General features: G+C 35.5%; 1 protein-coding gene across 1 annotated transcript in view; it reads left to right on the top strand.

Annotated features, from left to right (window-relative positions):
• The window catches only part of ARL8B (ADP ribosylation factor like GTPase 8B), a 43102-nt gene that overhangs the window by 18397 nt on the left and 6931 nt on the right, over positions 1–17774 (top strand). Inside the window, exons 2-6 of the mRNA XM_001496214.5 lie at positions 12251–12331; positions 13679–13752; positions 14171–14264; positions 17031–17098; positions 17377–17447. Coding sequence (XP_001496264.1) covers positions 12251–12331; positions 13679–13752; positions 14171–14264; positions 17031–17098; positions 17377–17447 — 388 coding nt within the window. The remainder of the gene's footprint in view (positions 1–12250; positions 12332–13678; positions 13753–14170; positions 14265–17030; positions 17099–17376; positions 17448–17774) is intronic.

The following is a 17774-nucleotide window of genomic DNA, read 5'->3' as shown; positions in this document are numbered from 1 at the left end:
AGAAAATAGAGACCAAAAAAAATCAGTAGCAATTCCTCCCTCCAACTGCCCTCCCCCCAGCAATTTTTGGACCACAGTTCCTTTGGTGAGAGAGGATTCCCTTCTCTCTAGGTACCTGCCTGGCTGTAGCTGCCGTAGGTGTTCACAGCTTCCGGGCGTGGTTTTGTCTAGGGGCTAAGGTAGGAGAGACGGAAAACAATCCAGGGGATTTCTCCCCCTCTTTCTGTCCTACTATCTCACTGCTCCCCTGCAACATACACGTACACTCCTCAGATCAAAAAGAGAACACTTCTCTTGGAGCTTTCTTTGTTCATACCTGGTGTACATTTCTTGCAATTAGGCTGCTTTTGAATCTAGGCTGGGAGATCAGGAGGAAAGAAAAACAACTAGGAAATAGTGCCAGATTGCTTGTGCTTTGAGTTCTGATTTCCTTCTCTAATGTACCTGCTGCCACTCTCAGAGTCCTCAGATAGCTGCTGCATGTGTCTGTCCAGGGATTTTAGTTACATTCAGTGGAAGGGTCAGGATGAAGTGTGCTTACCTAATCTTAACCAGAACCCTGTGAACTACATTTTAACATCACGTTTCACGGACCCTCTGTGATGACACTAGTAGTGAATATTGAGTGCTTTCCCTGTACCTGTACCAGTGCCTGAAGCAAGCATTGTTCTAAATGCTGTGTGTTTTAATTAATTTAATCTTTAAACAGCTCTATGAGATAGAGACTATCTCCATTTTACATTTGGGGAAAATGACTCATTGCAAAATTAAGGAAGATGCAAGAACGACATACAGCTAGCTAGGCAAGTGTAAGACCAGAGTTATAACCTAGTGTAACTTTCTCCAGAATCCCAGTCATAACCACCAGCCTAACACTACCTCTATTTCATTGTGTTTTAACATCTGTTACCTGAGAAAATGAACAGGACCTCTTTTAGTAACTCCACAGCCGCTGGGATTCTTTAAATTATAGTCAAATGATTATTAATCAGCTATGTGATTTGACTTTTCTAGGATGGGAAATACTAATTACATTCAAATTTTTATTTTGTTCTTCTGATTCTGGCTTACTTTAGTAGATCTTGATAAAGACTAGGCTTTCTTACTTTGTTTTAAAGGTTACAAAATTCATTTTACTGTTGGTAGGTTAAAAATTTGTTATATATGCTGAAACCTTTCCATGAGAGAGTTTTTCTTAAGACTAAAGGACTTTTGTTACATACATAACTTATTGATTTTTAGCATTTGGGTGGTTCTAGGAATCCCCCTTTTTAAGTCCAGTAATAGAAGCCTATTTCAGGATTTGAAGGAAACTTTTTTTTATTTTGAACAAGCTATGCATGTACTCACAGAGGGGCATGCAGTGAAAAATAAGTCTCTTCCTCACTCTAGTTCTCTAAATACCCAGTTCTTCCCAGAAAGAGGGAAAGAAACTTTTAAATATAGAAAATCACTTTCTCTATGATAAAGTGTTCATTAGAACGAAAAGTAAAAATAAAAAAAGTAGTTGAAGTATTTAGAGACCAACTAGTAGAATAGTATCAAGGGCTGAAAATGTGACTTGTATGTTAATTCCCCCCAACCTGTGCTTCTGACTTTAGAACCTGCTGCAGCCTACATGTGAAGATTAGTAGTCTTTTTATATAAGGATATAGGTGTTTATTAAAGATTTATGGTGGACCCTTGATGTTCATGGGAAGTACATCCAGACATATTAGTGACTTCACATGTTAGCAAATACAGATTTGCTAAAGCTCTCCAGCACTGATTTCTATTGGGGTCTATTTTTATGTTGTTATTGCCTTATCAGAATTTCTGAATATCTGAATGAAAATGCTGCACTATGATGTGGTCGCTGAGTAGTTGACTGGGGATACTCACTAGCAAATTATTTTATAGACAAGCAAATTGAATTTTTCTTCAGTAGTATATAGATTTATATATAGATCTATAGATTTATACATCTGTGGATAGAGATTTTCTTCAGCTTTGGATATAGATTTAGTAATACCATTATTAAAGTGCTGTTAATGAAAGGTATAGCGAACATAGGAAAATGGTCATTAGAGACCTTTTGAAATGAATCTTCAAGAATAGAGGTTGGCAGGAATGAGAGTTTTCAGGCTACTAACTGAAAGTGTGGGTTTGAGAATATTTTAATCCTCAAGAGTTGTCTTTGTAAAGGAGATTGCTGTGAAGTCGCTCTATTGGTATTAGCAGGAGATAAGGATTAATTAGTTGTTTGAAATGAGTTGAATTGGAATGACAGGCACATTAGCAGTTAGAGAGTTCCCTGTGCCCATTGTGCTTTACAAAAAGTTCTCATCTAGACAATTTTCATCTGTTATATTCAGTTTTCATAGCCTAATGTCAAAGAAAACATAATGTCTTTCGCTCAGTTTTAATGTTGCCACCCAAAAAGAACTGTTTTAAAATCCATGTTGCTACTGTTCAGGGTATTGTGTATCCTGATAGTATAAATAAAACCTACCAATAGTTAACTTGAAAAATAAGCTTCCCACTCTCAGTACCCTCCAAGACAAACCTGATTACTTGCCAAATTATCATAAATTAAACAACATCAAAAAAGAACAAGAGAAAAAAAAATTGGCAATTTTAACATTAAAACCTGGAGACTTGCCTTCCTGGACCCTTAGAGTTCAGGAGTGGTCCTCAGTTCAGAACTGTATCAGGAGCACCTCTGATGGCAGGGGGGCAGTGCTTGAATGGTTTGTGAGTACCCGTACAGCAGTTAAGAGTAAAATATTGCATCTTGTGGGTTGGAGTGGGTCCGCTTGCCTCGTAGATGAAAGCAATGCACTTTTTATTAAAGGCCAGCTGTTTGGGAGCAGAAACTCCTATCTGTGGTAGCTTTTGAAACTCAGGAAAGAAGAAAAGCAGAGGGAAGGGAGTAGTGAACACTTGAGGTGATGGAGGAAGGGAACTAGCTATAGGCCACTTAGGAGCAGCCGTAAGGAGAGGAGACAGAACCTTTGCATTCTGAGTAAGAGAGTTTTTATGAGTTCCATATCTATATATAATCTAAAGTAACACAGCTGGGGCTAAACTTTAGATTTCCTTATTCATTTTCCAGTAGCACAATAGGTAGGTGATCTGCAGAATCTGTCCTATTATCCTATGTAGATTTTAAATAATCTTTAGAGGCTTTAATGTCACTACTTCAGAGAGATCTTCTTGGATGCCCAATCACCCCCACATTATCTCCTCTGTTGTAAATAGCATATATTTATTGTGTAATATTTTTATATTTATTTTCTAGTTTCTTTTCTTTTTCTTCTCTCTGTTGAAATGAGTGAATGAATAAATGAATAATGGCAGAGTCAGAGTAGCTTTTTGTGGGTTTATAAGAGCATAGAGGAAAAGATGAACAATAAAAGGTGTTTGCGAATGAGTACAACACAGGTTATCTGTGTATGCTGTTGCTAACTGGATCATCTTTGAAGCAGGCTTTTATAATTGGCCTGCCTACGTTAGAACACCAAAGCCAGAATTTGTAAATGCCTAGCACGAGAGCTGCAACCACTTCTCCCTCATCTGTGTAGACAACACAAATGAAAGAGGAGCACCTCGCTCGCTGAGCCCAGGTCAAAGCCGCTGCCAGTTGGTTTGAGTCGGTAGGCCAGACGAAGACGTTGGCATCCAGACCACAGTCTGCATCGAGGGCCAGTCCACGCAAGGATCTGAAGATGCCTTTATCTCTTTGGCTAGTGTTTTTTGAAGAGGTAGAAGTTTTTTTGAGTCAATTTTGTTGCAAATTGTGTCATTTGTCGAAGGATAATCTTGGAGTTTTGTGGTTTTGCAGAAAATTTTTTATTAGTTGAGTTGCTTCAGAGAAATAATTTCTGAGTTTATTTTATTTGGAATGATGACCCATTTTGAGAATTTGGGCCATTTGAAGAAAAGAGGTCTTAATTGATTCTGCTCCTTGGGAACGTGAAGCTTAAAAATTTTGCAAACTACTTAATTCCGAGTGGTAAGTACTGAAGAGAACCCTGCTCTTCCAAAACAAATGAAACACAAACACGCCCAGTGGAATTTTGAGAGGTGCTATTCTTTGTAAGATGTTATTCTTAGTAGGGTTTCACTGCCCAAATGAATCTTTTAGCATGTTTTTTTAAACTGATGTCCTGTGGGAAGGAATTGTGTCTGTGGTTGGAAATAAATCCAGATTTGCACATAGAACTGGGAAAAATTGGGGAAATTGTTTACGGAAAGATTGTCTAGAGTGTTCTAAAATTGGGAGAAAGTGAACATTATATGGTCCTTCAAACGCTACTGTACTGAATGATTATATCTTTTCTAGCCCCTTAAAAAGAAAGTGTTGTTAGGATGATATCCTCAGATATGATATACTTGTTCACAATGGTAACCACTATATTAAGTGCTTAGAAAGAAAAGAAGAGGAAAATATGTTAAAATGGTGTAGTTTTTCCAAAAACTAAGGAGCTTAGACTTAGAAGAGCATGCTGTACTTAATTCCTTTCCCAGCTTACAAATAAATACCAAAACATTGGAGTAGATTTTAAAATGCCAGTTTTAAAGTCCAAGAGGCTTTTTCCTTATACCAAAAGTATAAAACATGGATTTTTCTATTAGAAGACATTTGTAAGTTAGTATCCTTTCAGAGTATTAGAGGACAGAACAAGATTAGCAATGACTTGTTCCTGAACTAGTTGTCAGAATTCCTTATGTTTGAGTGTATTTATGAATTTCATTATTATCATAGTAGGTAATATGTAGTAGTGGCATGGCTAATTTATCTTTTAATTCTAGATGTCCCCGATTTAATATAGGAGAAGGTGATATTTGATTATCCCCATTTAAAAATTCATCATTTTAAAAAAATGTTTTATTTGGAAATAATTTCAAATTTACAGGAAAGTTGCAGGAATAAAAGCGTTGCAAAGAACATCCACATACCCTTTACTGAGATCGAACTATTTGTTAACATTTCGTCTCATTTGCTATATCATTCATGTACCCCGTGTGTCACCTTACGTAGGATATATGGACCGTGGCCCTTTATCCCTAAATACTTGTGTGTGTTTTCTAAGATTAGGGATATTCTCTTACACGACTAGTTACTAACTTCATTACATTAAAAACTGATACCTCATAGATTTTGTCTATTCCTATTTTGTCACTTGATCTAGTAATGCGGTTTATAGCATTTTTGCCCACCAATACAGGATCTAGTCTAGGGTCAAGTACTGCATTTAGTTGTCATGTCTATTTAACCCCCTCAAGTCTGAAACATTTTTACAGCCTTTCTTTGTCTTTTATGACATTGACGTTTTTGAAAAATACCCTATTCTTTTTTTAATCGAATCTTCCTCATTTTGGGTTTATCTGATGTTTCCTTGTGATTAGATTTGGTTTATGCATTCTCAGCTGAATTACTACATAGGGAATATTGTGTCCTTCTCACGGTATCACTTCTGTAGGCACGTGATGTCCGTCTGAGCTTCGTTGTGATGTTCATTTTGATCAGTCAAGGTGTCCTCTGACTTCTCCATTGTATAATTGCTAGTTTCCCCCCCTACAACTAATGAGCTGTTTGTGGGGATACACTTTAAGACCATGGAAATATCTACCTTTCATTTTAAGTGCTTCACCAGCAAAAAATAAGGTTGTCATTCTTTTTTATTACTAATGTAAATTGAAATATGAGTAATATTATTACCAGTAATTCTACTTATTAGTGAAATGTAAGAGGCATAATAATGCTACCAACAGGAAAAATGAGTATTGATAATGAGTTTCATATCTGAATTAAAAATTCTTAGAAAGAAAAATGACTAACTTTTGTGTATTTATTGGCCTTCTCACTAGTCAAATGTGTGAATTTAGGCATTTTACAATTGAATCATAGTGTGTTGTTTAAAGAGAAGACCACGACAGTGACTCTGCTTAGCGTGTGAAAGTAGTTTCTTCTGGCCAAGAGGAGAAATTTAATATGAGGCTTTTGTTGTGTTCCTTATTTCCTTCTGTTTTTACAAAGTAGCTTGATAACCAAAACCTTAAAAAAAAGATTCTTAGGGAAAAAACTGTGAGACATTTGCCAAAGCAGGTATTTTTCCGCTTGTCTTTTCAAATTTATTGGATTAGATTGAACTGTTACTGTAGAGGAACAGACCAAGCCAAGAGAAACTTCTTTTCCCATGTTGTTAATAGCTTGCTCTCTGCATTTGTTCATTTAGAAGAGCAGTTATAAAATCTAATCTAATTCATTTAGAATCTCCCTACTTTAAAGCACTGAAATGTATGAGTATTTCACTGTGTTCTCACCAGTGTCAGATATTATGGTTTACAAGCAGCCAGTGCATGGCACATCAACCTGTTTACAGAGAACAGACCTCCCATTCTTAGTGTCTTAGGGTATGGTCAGTGAAGTATCCTTTCACTAACACAGGTTCATGGCCTCAAGTTTTCTGCCTTCCTGCTGTTAGCTTCTACCTTGGTTCCCCTCATTCCTCTAAACTCCTTCCCCTCTTCCATTTGCCTCATTTCTAAGATCTGCAGTAATAAATTTAGGTAAGCTCTACGTGGTGAAGTTGACACTAAAAGAATTTTTTGGGACAAGGTCTGCCTTTAGCCTTTGATACACTAGTTGGAAAAAGAAAGCCCCATTTCTCTACTGTTGTGAGCATTCATCTCTTGTTTATATTATAAACAAGAGGCCTATGAATAAAACATAAAACCATAAATGTCAGAGCTGGCAGTTACTTTGGACATACTCTTCCAATCCCCTCTTCTTCTAGATAAGGTAGCTTAATTCCAAAGGTGAAATGACTCGCGTGTGGTTAGTAAATGGTATAATGCATAATAGGATTCCCTGACTTCGAGAATAGTCTTCTTTTTATCATCTTATTTTGCTTCAAATTTGTTTTGCCCAACCAAACAAATTCAGGGGTACTGCCTTGTGGCTTTGGCTTACAGGGTGTGCATTGATAACTAAGTTCCATCTACCATCACAAAATCACAGTGAATGCCACTTGTAATCACAGATTTGTGTTATTAAGTGAAGGTCAGTTTATGTTTCATATGCTCCTTAAAAGGCAGGCATGAAAGCATATCTTTGTTTCTCTCTTCAAATCTTCAAAATAATGGAACTTTGGGCAAGTGTCTTAATTAATCTGTCTTTGCCTTGGTTTTCTCATCTGGAAAATGAGGATAATGCTACTTATTTCATAGAGTTGTTACAAGGATTAAATAAATTAATATTAATATTTATTAAGTGCTCAGAAGAGTGCTCAGTGTTATTTAAGTGTTTGTTAAATTTGTTAAAATAAATATGATACACAATTAAGTAGTATTTTTTAAGCAGCCGCATACCGTGCTGCCTAACATTTCGGTCAACAACAGATCGTGTATACTACAGTGGTTCCATAAGATTAGTGCCATACAGCCTAGGTGTGTAGTAGGCTATACCATCTAGGTTTGTATAAGTACAGCCTATGATGTTCACACAGTGACGAAACTGCCCAGTGACGCATTTCTCAGAATGTCTTCCCGTCGTTAAGGGACTCATGACTGTATTTGTTTCCTAAATTGCTAGTCTCAGTTTAGTGGCATTTCGACAGCATAGAAATAAATTCTCAGTTATCTAGAGTATAACTGCCAACTAGTGGTTAGTCATTCAACACAAGCTTTGAAAAGTGATGATTAAGATTTGATACTAAGAAAGAAGTAGAAAATACTTCAAAGTCTGTAAAGTAGTTATACCATAAAATCCATGCATCAAAATGAGCATATATTTATTGAAGATTTTGCCGTACTCAAGACATTTTGGATTAAAAACCCAGGGACTTAATTACTTAATTTTCAGCCGTTGCAGATTAGCAGTAGCAACTATATTAGGGAAAGTCATTGTCAGCATCTGCCAGCAGTGAGAAGTAATGGTGAAGAAAGAGCTGAGTGACCATCTAAGAAAGTTCAGGGGCACCCAAGTATGCTGCAGCCCCCTACATCTTCTCATGGGGTGGTGCTGTAATTGGTCTTCATAATCATAAAATTTTACTGCTAGAAGGGCCCTTAAGAGTTAAATCATTTAGTTTTCTTGTTTAACAATTGGTAACATAACTCTGAAACACCAAGAACACATTAAATCATGTTACATAGATTATGTGTGAGAAGTTAGCTAAGTATGTATTGCATTTTAAAAAGCTTTCTGTGCGAGGTGGTTAAAAAGTTTTGGTACCTGAGAAGTTTAGCTGCCATTTCTGGCTCCTTCATTATGTAAAACACCTATTTCCTAATGATATAAAATCAATGAGGCATTATCTCACATAGACCCCTCAGAGATTAACTAAATCTTCTTACACTTACAATACGTATAATTACGGTGGAAATCTTTAAGAAAAATATAATCAGCCACTGTTGAGCTATGTGACCTTGGGAATTTATTTCCTTTTATATAAAATGGTGGTCATAATTGCCTCTCCTTACATCAAACTAGTTTTTATTTTAAATTATAGTAAAATACACAAAACATGAAATTTACCATCTTAACTATTTTTAAGTGTACAGTTCAGTAGTAAGTACATTCGCATCATTCTGTAACCATCACCACCATCCATCTTCAGAACTTTTTCATCTTCCTAAACTGAAATTCCATACCCACTAAGCTGTAACTCCCTCTTTCCCCCCTTTCCCTAGCCTTTGGCAGCCACCGTTCTACTTTCTGTCTTTGTGACTTTACCTGACCTAGGTTCCTCATATAAGTAGAATCGTATAGTATTTGTCCTTTTGTGACTGGCTTATTTCACTTAGCATAATGTCCTCAAGGTTCATCCATGTTGTAGCATAAATAAAGTTTTTAAGGCTGAATAATGTTACACTATAGGAATAGACCGTGTTTTGTTTACCCATTCTTCTGCTGAAGGACAGTTGAGTCGCTTCCACCTTTTGATTATTATGAATAATGCTTCTGTGAACATAGGTGTACAAATATCTCATTCTCTGCTTCAGTTCTTTTTGGTATATACCCAGAAGTGGAATTGCTGGATCATGTGGTAATTCTGTTTTTAGTTTTTTGAGGAACTGCTACACTGTTTTTCTAAGGAGCTCTACCATTTTGCATTCTCACCAACGGTATGCTAGCGTTCCAATTTCTCCACATCCTCACTCACACTTAGTTTGTCTTTTGTTGTTTTTTGATAGTAACCATTCTCATGGGTGTGAGGTGGTATCTAATGTGGTTTTGATTTGCGTTTTCCTAATGATTTCCTAATGATGTTGAGCATCTTTTTGTGGGCTTATTAGCCATTTATATATTTCCTTTGGAAAAATGTCTATTCAAGTCCTTTGCCCATTTCTTTTTCATTTTGTTAAGAGTTTTCAGAGCAGTTTTAGGTTCACAGCATAATCGAGGCGAAGGTACAGAGATTTCCTATATATCCCCTGTCCCTACACTCACAGCCTCACTCATTATCAACATCCCACATCAGAGTGGTACATTTGTTACAATTGATGCACGTACGCTGACACATCATAATTACCCAAAGTCCATAGTTTACTTTATGGTTCACTCTTGGCGTTGTACATTCTTTGGATTTGGACAAATGTATAATGACGTGTATCCATCGTTATGGTATCACGTAGAGTGTTTTCACTGCCTGTTCATCCCTCCTTACCTCTCCACCCCCTGGCAGCTGCTGCTCTTTTTACTGTCCCCAATAGTTTTGCTCTTTTCAGAATGTCATATTGTTGGAGTCATACAGTATGTAATCTTTCCAGATTGAGTCTTTCATTTAGATATGCATTTAAAGTTCCTCCATGTCCTTTGCGGGTTGGTAGCTCATTTCTTTTTAGTGTTGAATAATATTCCATCGTCTGATATACTACAGTCAGTTTATCCATTCACTTACTGGAGGACATCTGTGTTGCTTCCAAGTTTTAGCAATTATGAATAAAGATGCTATAAGCATTAACATGCAGGTTTTTGTGTAGATTTAAGTGTTCAACTCCTTTGGGTAAATACCAAGGAGCGTGATTGCTAGATTGTATGGTGGTAAGAGTATGCTTGGTTTTGTAAGATAGCACCGCACTGTCTTCTAAAGTGGCTGTACCATTTTGGTTTCCCCCCAACAGTTAGTGAGAATTTCTGTTGCTCTACATCCTCACCAGCATTTGGTGTTATCAGCATACCAAATTTTGGCCATTGTAATAGGTGTGCAGTGGTATCTCATTGTTTTAATTTGCATTTCCCTGATGACATATGATGTGGAGCATCTTTTCATATGCTTATTTGTCATCTGTTTATCTTCTTTGGTTAAGGTGTTTGGCTGATTTTTTACTTGGGTTGTTTGTTTTCTTATATTGAGTTTTAAGAGTTCTTTGTATATTTTGGAGAACAGTTTTTTATTGGATGTGTCTTTTGCAAATATTTTCTCCTACTCTGTGGCTTGTCTTCCAACTCTTAACGTTGTCTTTTACAGAACGTTTTTAATTTTAATTTTAATGAAGTCTAGCTTATTAATTATTTCTTTCATGGATTGTACCTTTGGTGTTGCCTTTGCCTATTTTTTTAGTCAGGTTATATTTTTTGTTGTATCATGACTAGTTTTGATACATGTAGTTTTCATATCATGACTAGATCTTCACATATAAATCATATGTGAAAGTTCTGAGAATTGTAATGTCTGATATAAGTGAAAGTAGTGATTATGGTTATGTTAACATTTTTTCTAAAATCAGCCCAAAGTCCACTGAATGGGGGAAAAAAAGGTAGAACTTTTGGAGTTATGTAGAGGAAATTAATTTGTAAAATTGGAATTCATTTTGCTCAGGGCTTGTCGACAGTTTTGGAATGCATGTGTGGCTACCATAAGGTCACAGCAAATAATCCACCGGTGTTAGGGCCTTGAAAATAGTCCTGTTTGTTTAACCAATTCCTTGTTGAGATGTTTCATAATCCTAGGCTGTTTACCTAAAAAATAAGAGTCAGTCAACTGAGAAATCAGTATTTGGTAAATAAAATATATGAATATGTAAACATATAAAATAATATTAACTTTTATTCATCAGATGTACTTCACAATTGCAGTCAAATTAAAGAATATGACAAGAAATGTGGAAGACTTTATGAGAATTATGATACTTTACTGAAGGATATAAGAGATTTGAATGTTTGAACAAACCATGTGCCTGGATGGAGAGACTTGATAGTGATTAGATATCAAGAGTTGATAAAGGGCAGTTCTTCTCAAATGAATACGTTTAATATAATTCCAGTCAATATTTTAACGGAATTATTAATTTCTAAAGTTTATTTGGCATGTGAGAGATGAACTAAGACAATTTTGAAAGCATTTCAAATTTTTGATCTATATAGAATAATACATAGTATAAGCTGCAGTAATTCATATACTCCTAACTTAGGAATAAACAGACTAATGAAAAAGAATTGAGGGCTCAGATAAGAACTGTCTCTAAATGGAATTTGGCATATCACTTCAAATTAGTTAGGAAAATGTGGATTTTTAAATGAGTGAGATGATTATTGGTTATCCATTTGAAAAAAGGAACTTTCTTGCCTCTGTATAATCAAATTCGGGGCGGGGGGGTGAACATTTTAAATTTGAAAAAGTCATACAAATACTATTAGAAGGTATTTTAGTTTTGTGTCAGGAGGGTCATAAACTAAAAAGAACAGAATTGATTACATAAAAGGAAGACCTTCCATGTGACAGAACATTTTCTAAGTCTTGTTAAAAGAAAAACTCGGAAAAGCCATTTAGCAGTGAATTTTAACAGTTAAATTCAGTTTAACAGTAATTGTTAAAATTGTTAAACAGTTATTGTTAATTCATTTTAACAGTTATTGTTAAAATTTAAAGACTAAAAATGGAAAACTTTGAAGTTTTACTTCTGATTTTCTTCACTTTGTGAAAATGTATGTATAGGTGGGGGAATTAACAAGTTTTCATATGTAGGTGTAATGTACACTATTTCTTCTTTTAAACTTAAGGAAATATGTAAAAAGTTACCTTAGTTTCAAAAATATCTTTTTTTAATGGGAGACTATGTCTTTATGTGAACAAAGTAACTCACCTCTTCAAGAATAATGGCTATAAGGAATGTTTTCTTAAGGCAGATTGTTACCATCACTGAAAAATTAGTTATTTACTAAGACACATACAGTAGCAGCGTTGATGCCAGAAGGTTATGCAGTGTTATATGTCTTAATAAATATTGATTAGTCTAACTTCAAATGTTTTCTTTTCAGTCAGGTCAATTCAGTGAAGATATGATACCCACAGTGGGCTTCAACATGAGAAAAGTAACTAAAGGTAACGTCACAATAAAGGTACGTCATCTTCTTGCCATACTCGATTTAAATTGTTAGCACATCCAGCTAGGAATTTTTCTGTTTGTTTCTTTGTTTTTTACATGAGTATTTGCAGTTCTTAGCTAATGAATGGGCATGTTCCAAAAGAATGTAAATCAGTTTTTTTTTTTCTAATAGATCAAAATGTATAAGAGTTGAAGTGTTGTTAAGTGCCTATTAAAAACTTAGTATATGGGTTAGCAGAAGTATATTTGGGATTTAGATGTTCCTAGGAAATAAAAATCCCATCCTCAGAGTGTGGTATTACGTTATTTCATAAATAACATTTTATACTAAAAGATAATTTATTTATAATATTGGTAATTTAGTATTATGTTTGTGGTAGCAAATATATTAACCCAGTTTTCCCTTTCTTTACTACTAAGCCCTAAAATTAAAACTATAAAATATGAAAAAGTTAGCTAGTTGAAGATAATTTTGTTTTTGGAATGAGTTTGACAGGTTTAACTTGTGGCCTGTTGGACTGTTGTTTAGGGGCCATATGTTAGGAGTTTTTGGTTCACTAGTTCGTGGGAGTTTACCTCTATAGCCTGAGCCCTTATGGCCACTTCACCCAATTCTTGTGGCTCACAGAAGCTGTTTACTAAATTCTTTCTATAGTTCATCTAATAAAGCTCCTAATTTTTCATGTATATGTGTTTTTATTTATGTTGCTGGTGTCTGTAGCTAAATTGGAAGCCTCTTGAAGATAAATACCATAACTTAAGACTCTTATGTAGCCCAGTGCCCAGAATAGTACCCTGCAGAGTAGGCATAATAATGGAATAATTGTGAGTAGTGGCTTTCATATGGATAAAATAATTTTATGTAAGAAAAAAACCTAAGGAATGTTGGCTATGTTAGAATACACAGCAATTAAAAATGGTCAGGCATTAATGTATACCCCATCAGACGACTAAATTTTAATAGATTCTGAATGAACCGTTCTTTTCTGTCTTGACATTCAAATCTGGCTGTAATGCATGATTCTGTAGATTCTAAAAGTGTTATTTTAAAGATATTTATTTTCAGTACTTGAAATTTATTGGTTAACAGGCAAAGAAAATATTGCACAAAAACAAAATCTTTGCTCAAGCAGAACTTACTAGATCTAGTGTAAACATATTAGGACTTCGCATTTAGAAGTAGCTCCAAGAACTTCCAGATTAAGAGCTTGATTGAGCTCAAATCTTTCAGGAGCAGTGTGGCTGTAACATAGTGGAAATGAACATATCTGTCCAATCTCTCTCTCCTCCATCTGCTACTTTTTCCTTCATTGTAGTATTTGAAAAATCTTTAATAAGAATTGTCCGTCTTGATTTAAAGATTTGGGACATAGGAGGACAACCCCGATTCCGGAGCATGTGGGAACGGTACTGCAGAGGAGTCAATGCTATCGTGTAAGCACTTTTCTTTTAAAGTCAATTTAAATTTCAAGGAAAAAAGTTGTTTTTAGTACTTCTAAGGCTCAATTTTTATTTTAGGCAATAACAGTGTTTCTTAGATATTTTCTTAGTGTAATCCCATTAACATGAGACTAAAAATTTAATCATAGAATGAGAATTTTGTTTTTTGTTTATGCAGTTAAGAGCTAAGGGATATAAATGTTTTATATTTAAGGATTACAAATGTATTAGCCCCTAGGAACAATCTATTTGAAAGTATTTTTGGGTGCTGAGCTTTTCTTTATTTAGGACTTTATTTTGATTAACAATTTCAGTACTGTAAATCTTAAGAAAATTAAAGATCTGTAAACTTAATTGTGATCATCAGAGAATATGAAGAAGGCATATTGAAATCACTTTATTTTTTTTAAAGTTACATGATAGATGCTGCAGATCGTGAGAAGATAGAAGCCTCTCGAAATGAGCTACATAATCTTCTAGATAAACCACAGTTACAAGGAATTCCAGTAAGTATGGAGTACTTGTTATTTTACATTATATGATTATAATATTTATAATTATATTATTAAAATTATAATTATACGATTATATTAATTATGTTTGAAATCGGTAAAATGGATTCTGTTTTAAAGTCTGGAAGGCTTATATTTACTGAATATCTGCCATATACTGGGTACTATGCTTTTTATTCATTTCTTAACTAGCTATTTATTAAACTATATGCGGTAGGAGCAGTGCTCAGTCCTGGGGTTATAGTGATGAACAGAAGTGAATAGAAACATGCTCCCTGCCATCATGAAGCTTTTGGTTTCGTCGGAAAGGTAGATGATATGAAATCACTTGAATAATACAGTTCTGATACATGCTGCGAAGGAAAGGTACAGGGGGCTATGAAAGTTGTAAGTTAGAGGGGAGACTTCATTTAGTTTGAGGGAAGAAGGAAGGAAGTGATACTTAAGCTGAGATGTGAGGGATGTGTAGGCATGTGAAGGATATGATGATTAGAGGGAAAAAGAGTTCCAGACAAAGACCCTTTAGTAGAAGGGAGCAGGGCACTGAGAGGAGGCCAGTCTCTCTAGAGCACAGAGCAGAGTGGGGAAGATAGGGTAGAGTGTGGTGAGCCACGTGGCAGCTGGGACACTAGAGGAGGCCGTGCTAGGCTGGACTGTGAGGGAAGCCATTGTTGTGTTTTAAATGATCAGCTTTATTATTTAAATTATTCTGATTTCAGTTTAAGAATGGATTGAAATGACAAGAGGGACTATAAGGAGGACAGTTTTAGGAAGTCATTGAAGTTGTCCTGGCAAATTAGAGTACCAGGGATTAGGGTGGTATAGACAAGATGGTAAGAAGGAAACAGGTTCTGGGGATATTTAGGAACACAGTCCACCAGACTTGGCGATGGATTATAAGGGGAAATATGAAGAATAATTCCTAGTTCCTGGCTCACGTAGTTAGATGGAAAGTGGTGCCATTTGCTGAGCTCAGGAATGCTGGAAAAGGACCAGGCTTTTGCTTCATGACACATTCATGAGTGTCAGATACTTGAGGTATATTATCAAATAATTCTCACAACATATTGAGGTTGGTGGTATTATCCTTCCTTTGTAACAGTTGTTATTCACTCAAAGATGACGTGGCCATTAGTATGTTGCACAGCCAGGTTTTGAATCTTGACTTCAAAGCTTACTATTTTTCTTTTATATTAAAAACTATTTCTATATACCATAAGTAAAAATCAGTCTTATCTTGGTCACTGTAAGGATTCTTAGTTGCAAGCAATAAAAAGCTGATTTAAGAAAGGAGTTCATTGAAAGGATATTGGGTAGCTTACAGAGTCTCTGAGAAGGCTGTTCATAACCAGGCTCAGAAAATAGGCTGGAACAAGGGAAGCTAAGCAGCTGTGAGGATCACATTCAAACTCACACTGTGGAATAAGTCTGGTGACCTGCAGTTTTGGAACACTAGACTCAGTTGCTCTGATTGGAAAGTCATTTAGTTAATGCTCCTTCTCTATCAGAATGGGTTCTCTATTCCTGCTTTCTTTAATCACTGGCTCTCTATCCAGAGTTTTGGTTGATCCTAGATTATGTGTCCATGCTCTAGCAGAAAGGAAAGCTGGGAAAGAAATTATCTACAGAAGCAAGTAGCTTTACTGGGAGGCAGATTCAAAAGGTGGGGGATTTCTTAAATGTAGGAAGAGGGCTAAGATGCCAGGCAACCTCACACCTGACAGCTGATCACAGATGACCAGGATGTAGTATTAGAAACTAAGGTAGGTCCAGCTTGAGAAGCTGGAGTGACTTAAATAAGAGTCTACAGAGAGGTAAGAATTGGGGAAGGGAAGACAACTGACCAAAGGTGCTGAGATTTGGCTCTTGGCTCTCCAACTGCCTGTAGTTTAACATTCCCCTCTGAGCTCCCAGTGCCCCTGGCTCTCTGTGCCTCTGTCCTTGTTTCCTTGTCCTTTGTGTGAAATAGAGTCTCGGGCCTATGAGTAGAGTTGGTCAAAGTGTCTGGAGTCAGGGTTGGGGATGTATTAAGTGAAAGAAGTAGATATGACAAGGTAGACATGATGTGTACTTTGTTAGGATGGGTCAAAGATACAAGTTCCTAGAAAACACTGATTGAGAATATGGATGTTATTAAATAACGTTGTATGTACTCATATTCTTTGCTTTCTGTGAGGCAGAAAGGCTATATCTGGGAAAGACAGAGTGGTAATTGAGAAGCCCATCCATGCTTTCCTCCCTTTTTAAAGCATATCTAGCAATCAGAGGACAATATTTATCCAAGGGTGTATCGCTACAGTATTCATCTTGATCGCCAGATTTATCCATTGTTTTAGAATATTTATACGTGATATTCTGTAGGATGGATCCAGAATTTTAAAAGCTTATGTACGTGTCACATGATTAATGGCTAACAGATAAAAAAATGGTTAAAAAAATTATTCCTCCACCCTTGATTGTTAAGATCATATTCACATTTTGGTAAAGATTTATTAATAAATAGCAGAATGTGTATCAGAGACTTACAATATTTTAAATAGAAATTGGCAGCCACATATTGAATTAAGGGCATCTGTGTGGTAGAAGTTAAAATAGATGCTAATTTGAACGATTAAATGAACGAGATAGGTCACCAGTTATACTGTAATATTATGGCATGTAGTAGCATTCTAATTTTAACATCTGCAGATATGAATAGGATATACTTCTGTGACATTTTCTTACATAAAAGTTTGCTCTTAATATCTTTTCTTTTTAAAGGTGCTAGTACTTGGAAACAAGAGAGATCTTCCTAATGCCTTGGATGAGAAACAGCTAATTGAAAAAATGTATGTCTGAAGAATGAATGATGGCATTTAAAAAAAAATTTTGTTCTAAGTTATACTCTTTTGCCCACTACTTTGTTTAGCATCATTACATTATCATAGCCATGGTTTAGGTATTTAAACTTGGCCTACCAGAGAAGTGAATCTCTAACATTTTAGTAATAGTAAAATAATTTCTTCAGTATAGTAATAAAAAAACAAGTAAGATTGAGCAAAAAGAGTGATAAGTGTGACAGTTGTTTTAAAGCACAGACTTATTCTCTTAATTCTGCTTTTTATAGGAATCTGTCTGCTATTCAGGATAGAGAAATTTGCTGCTATTCGATTTCTTGCAAAGAAAAAGATAATATAGGTAAGAAATGACTAGTGTCTTTGGAAGAAATGAGTATCATTGGAAGGGATGTCTAATGCTTCTTCTTATTTATTATCCTCATTTCTGTTTAAGTGGCTTGCTTTATAGAGTAGTGTTGCTTTTGCCTCAGGAAGAAGAGTAGAAATTATACCTTTTGACTACAATCTGCTCTGTGCTATTTAAAGAAGTAAATGCAATAAAGACAGGAAGTTCAGCATTATGTAATATCAATTTATTGCATTAATTTTTGCAGAGCTGGTATCCAGCTGTGCCTTATTACAAATAACGATGTTTTTAAAGTTAGACTTTACAAAAATTGGTCTATAG

The sequence above is a fragment of the Equus caballus genome, chromosome 16 (assembly GCF_041296265.1).
Source record: "Equus caballus isolate H_3958 breed thoroughbred chromosome 16, TB-T2T, whole genome shotgun sequence".
Taxonomy (NCBI): domain Eukaryota; kingdom Metazoa; phylum Chordata; class Mammalia; order Perissodactyla; family Equidae; genus Equus; species Equus caballus.
Note: the sequence above shows the minus strand (reverse complement) of the source record. Positions and strands in the feature narration are given on the sequence as shown.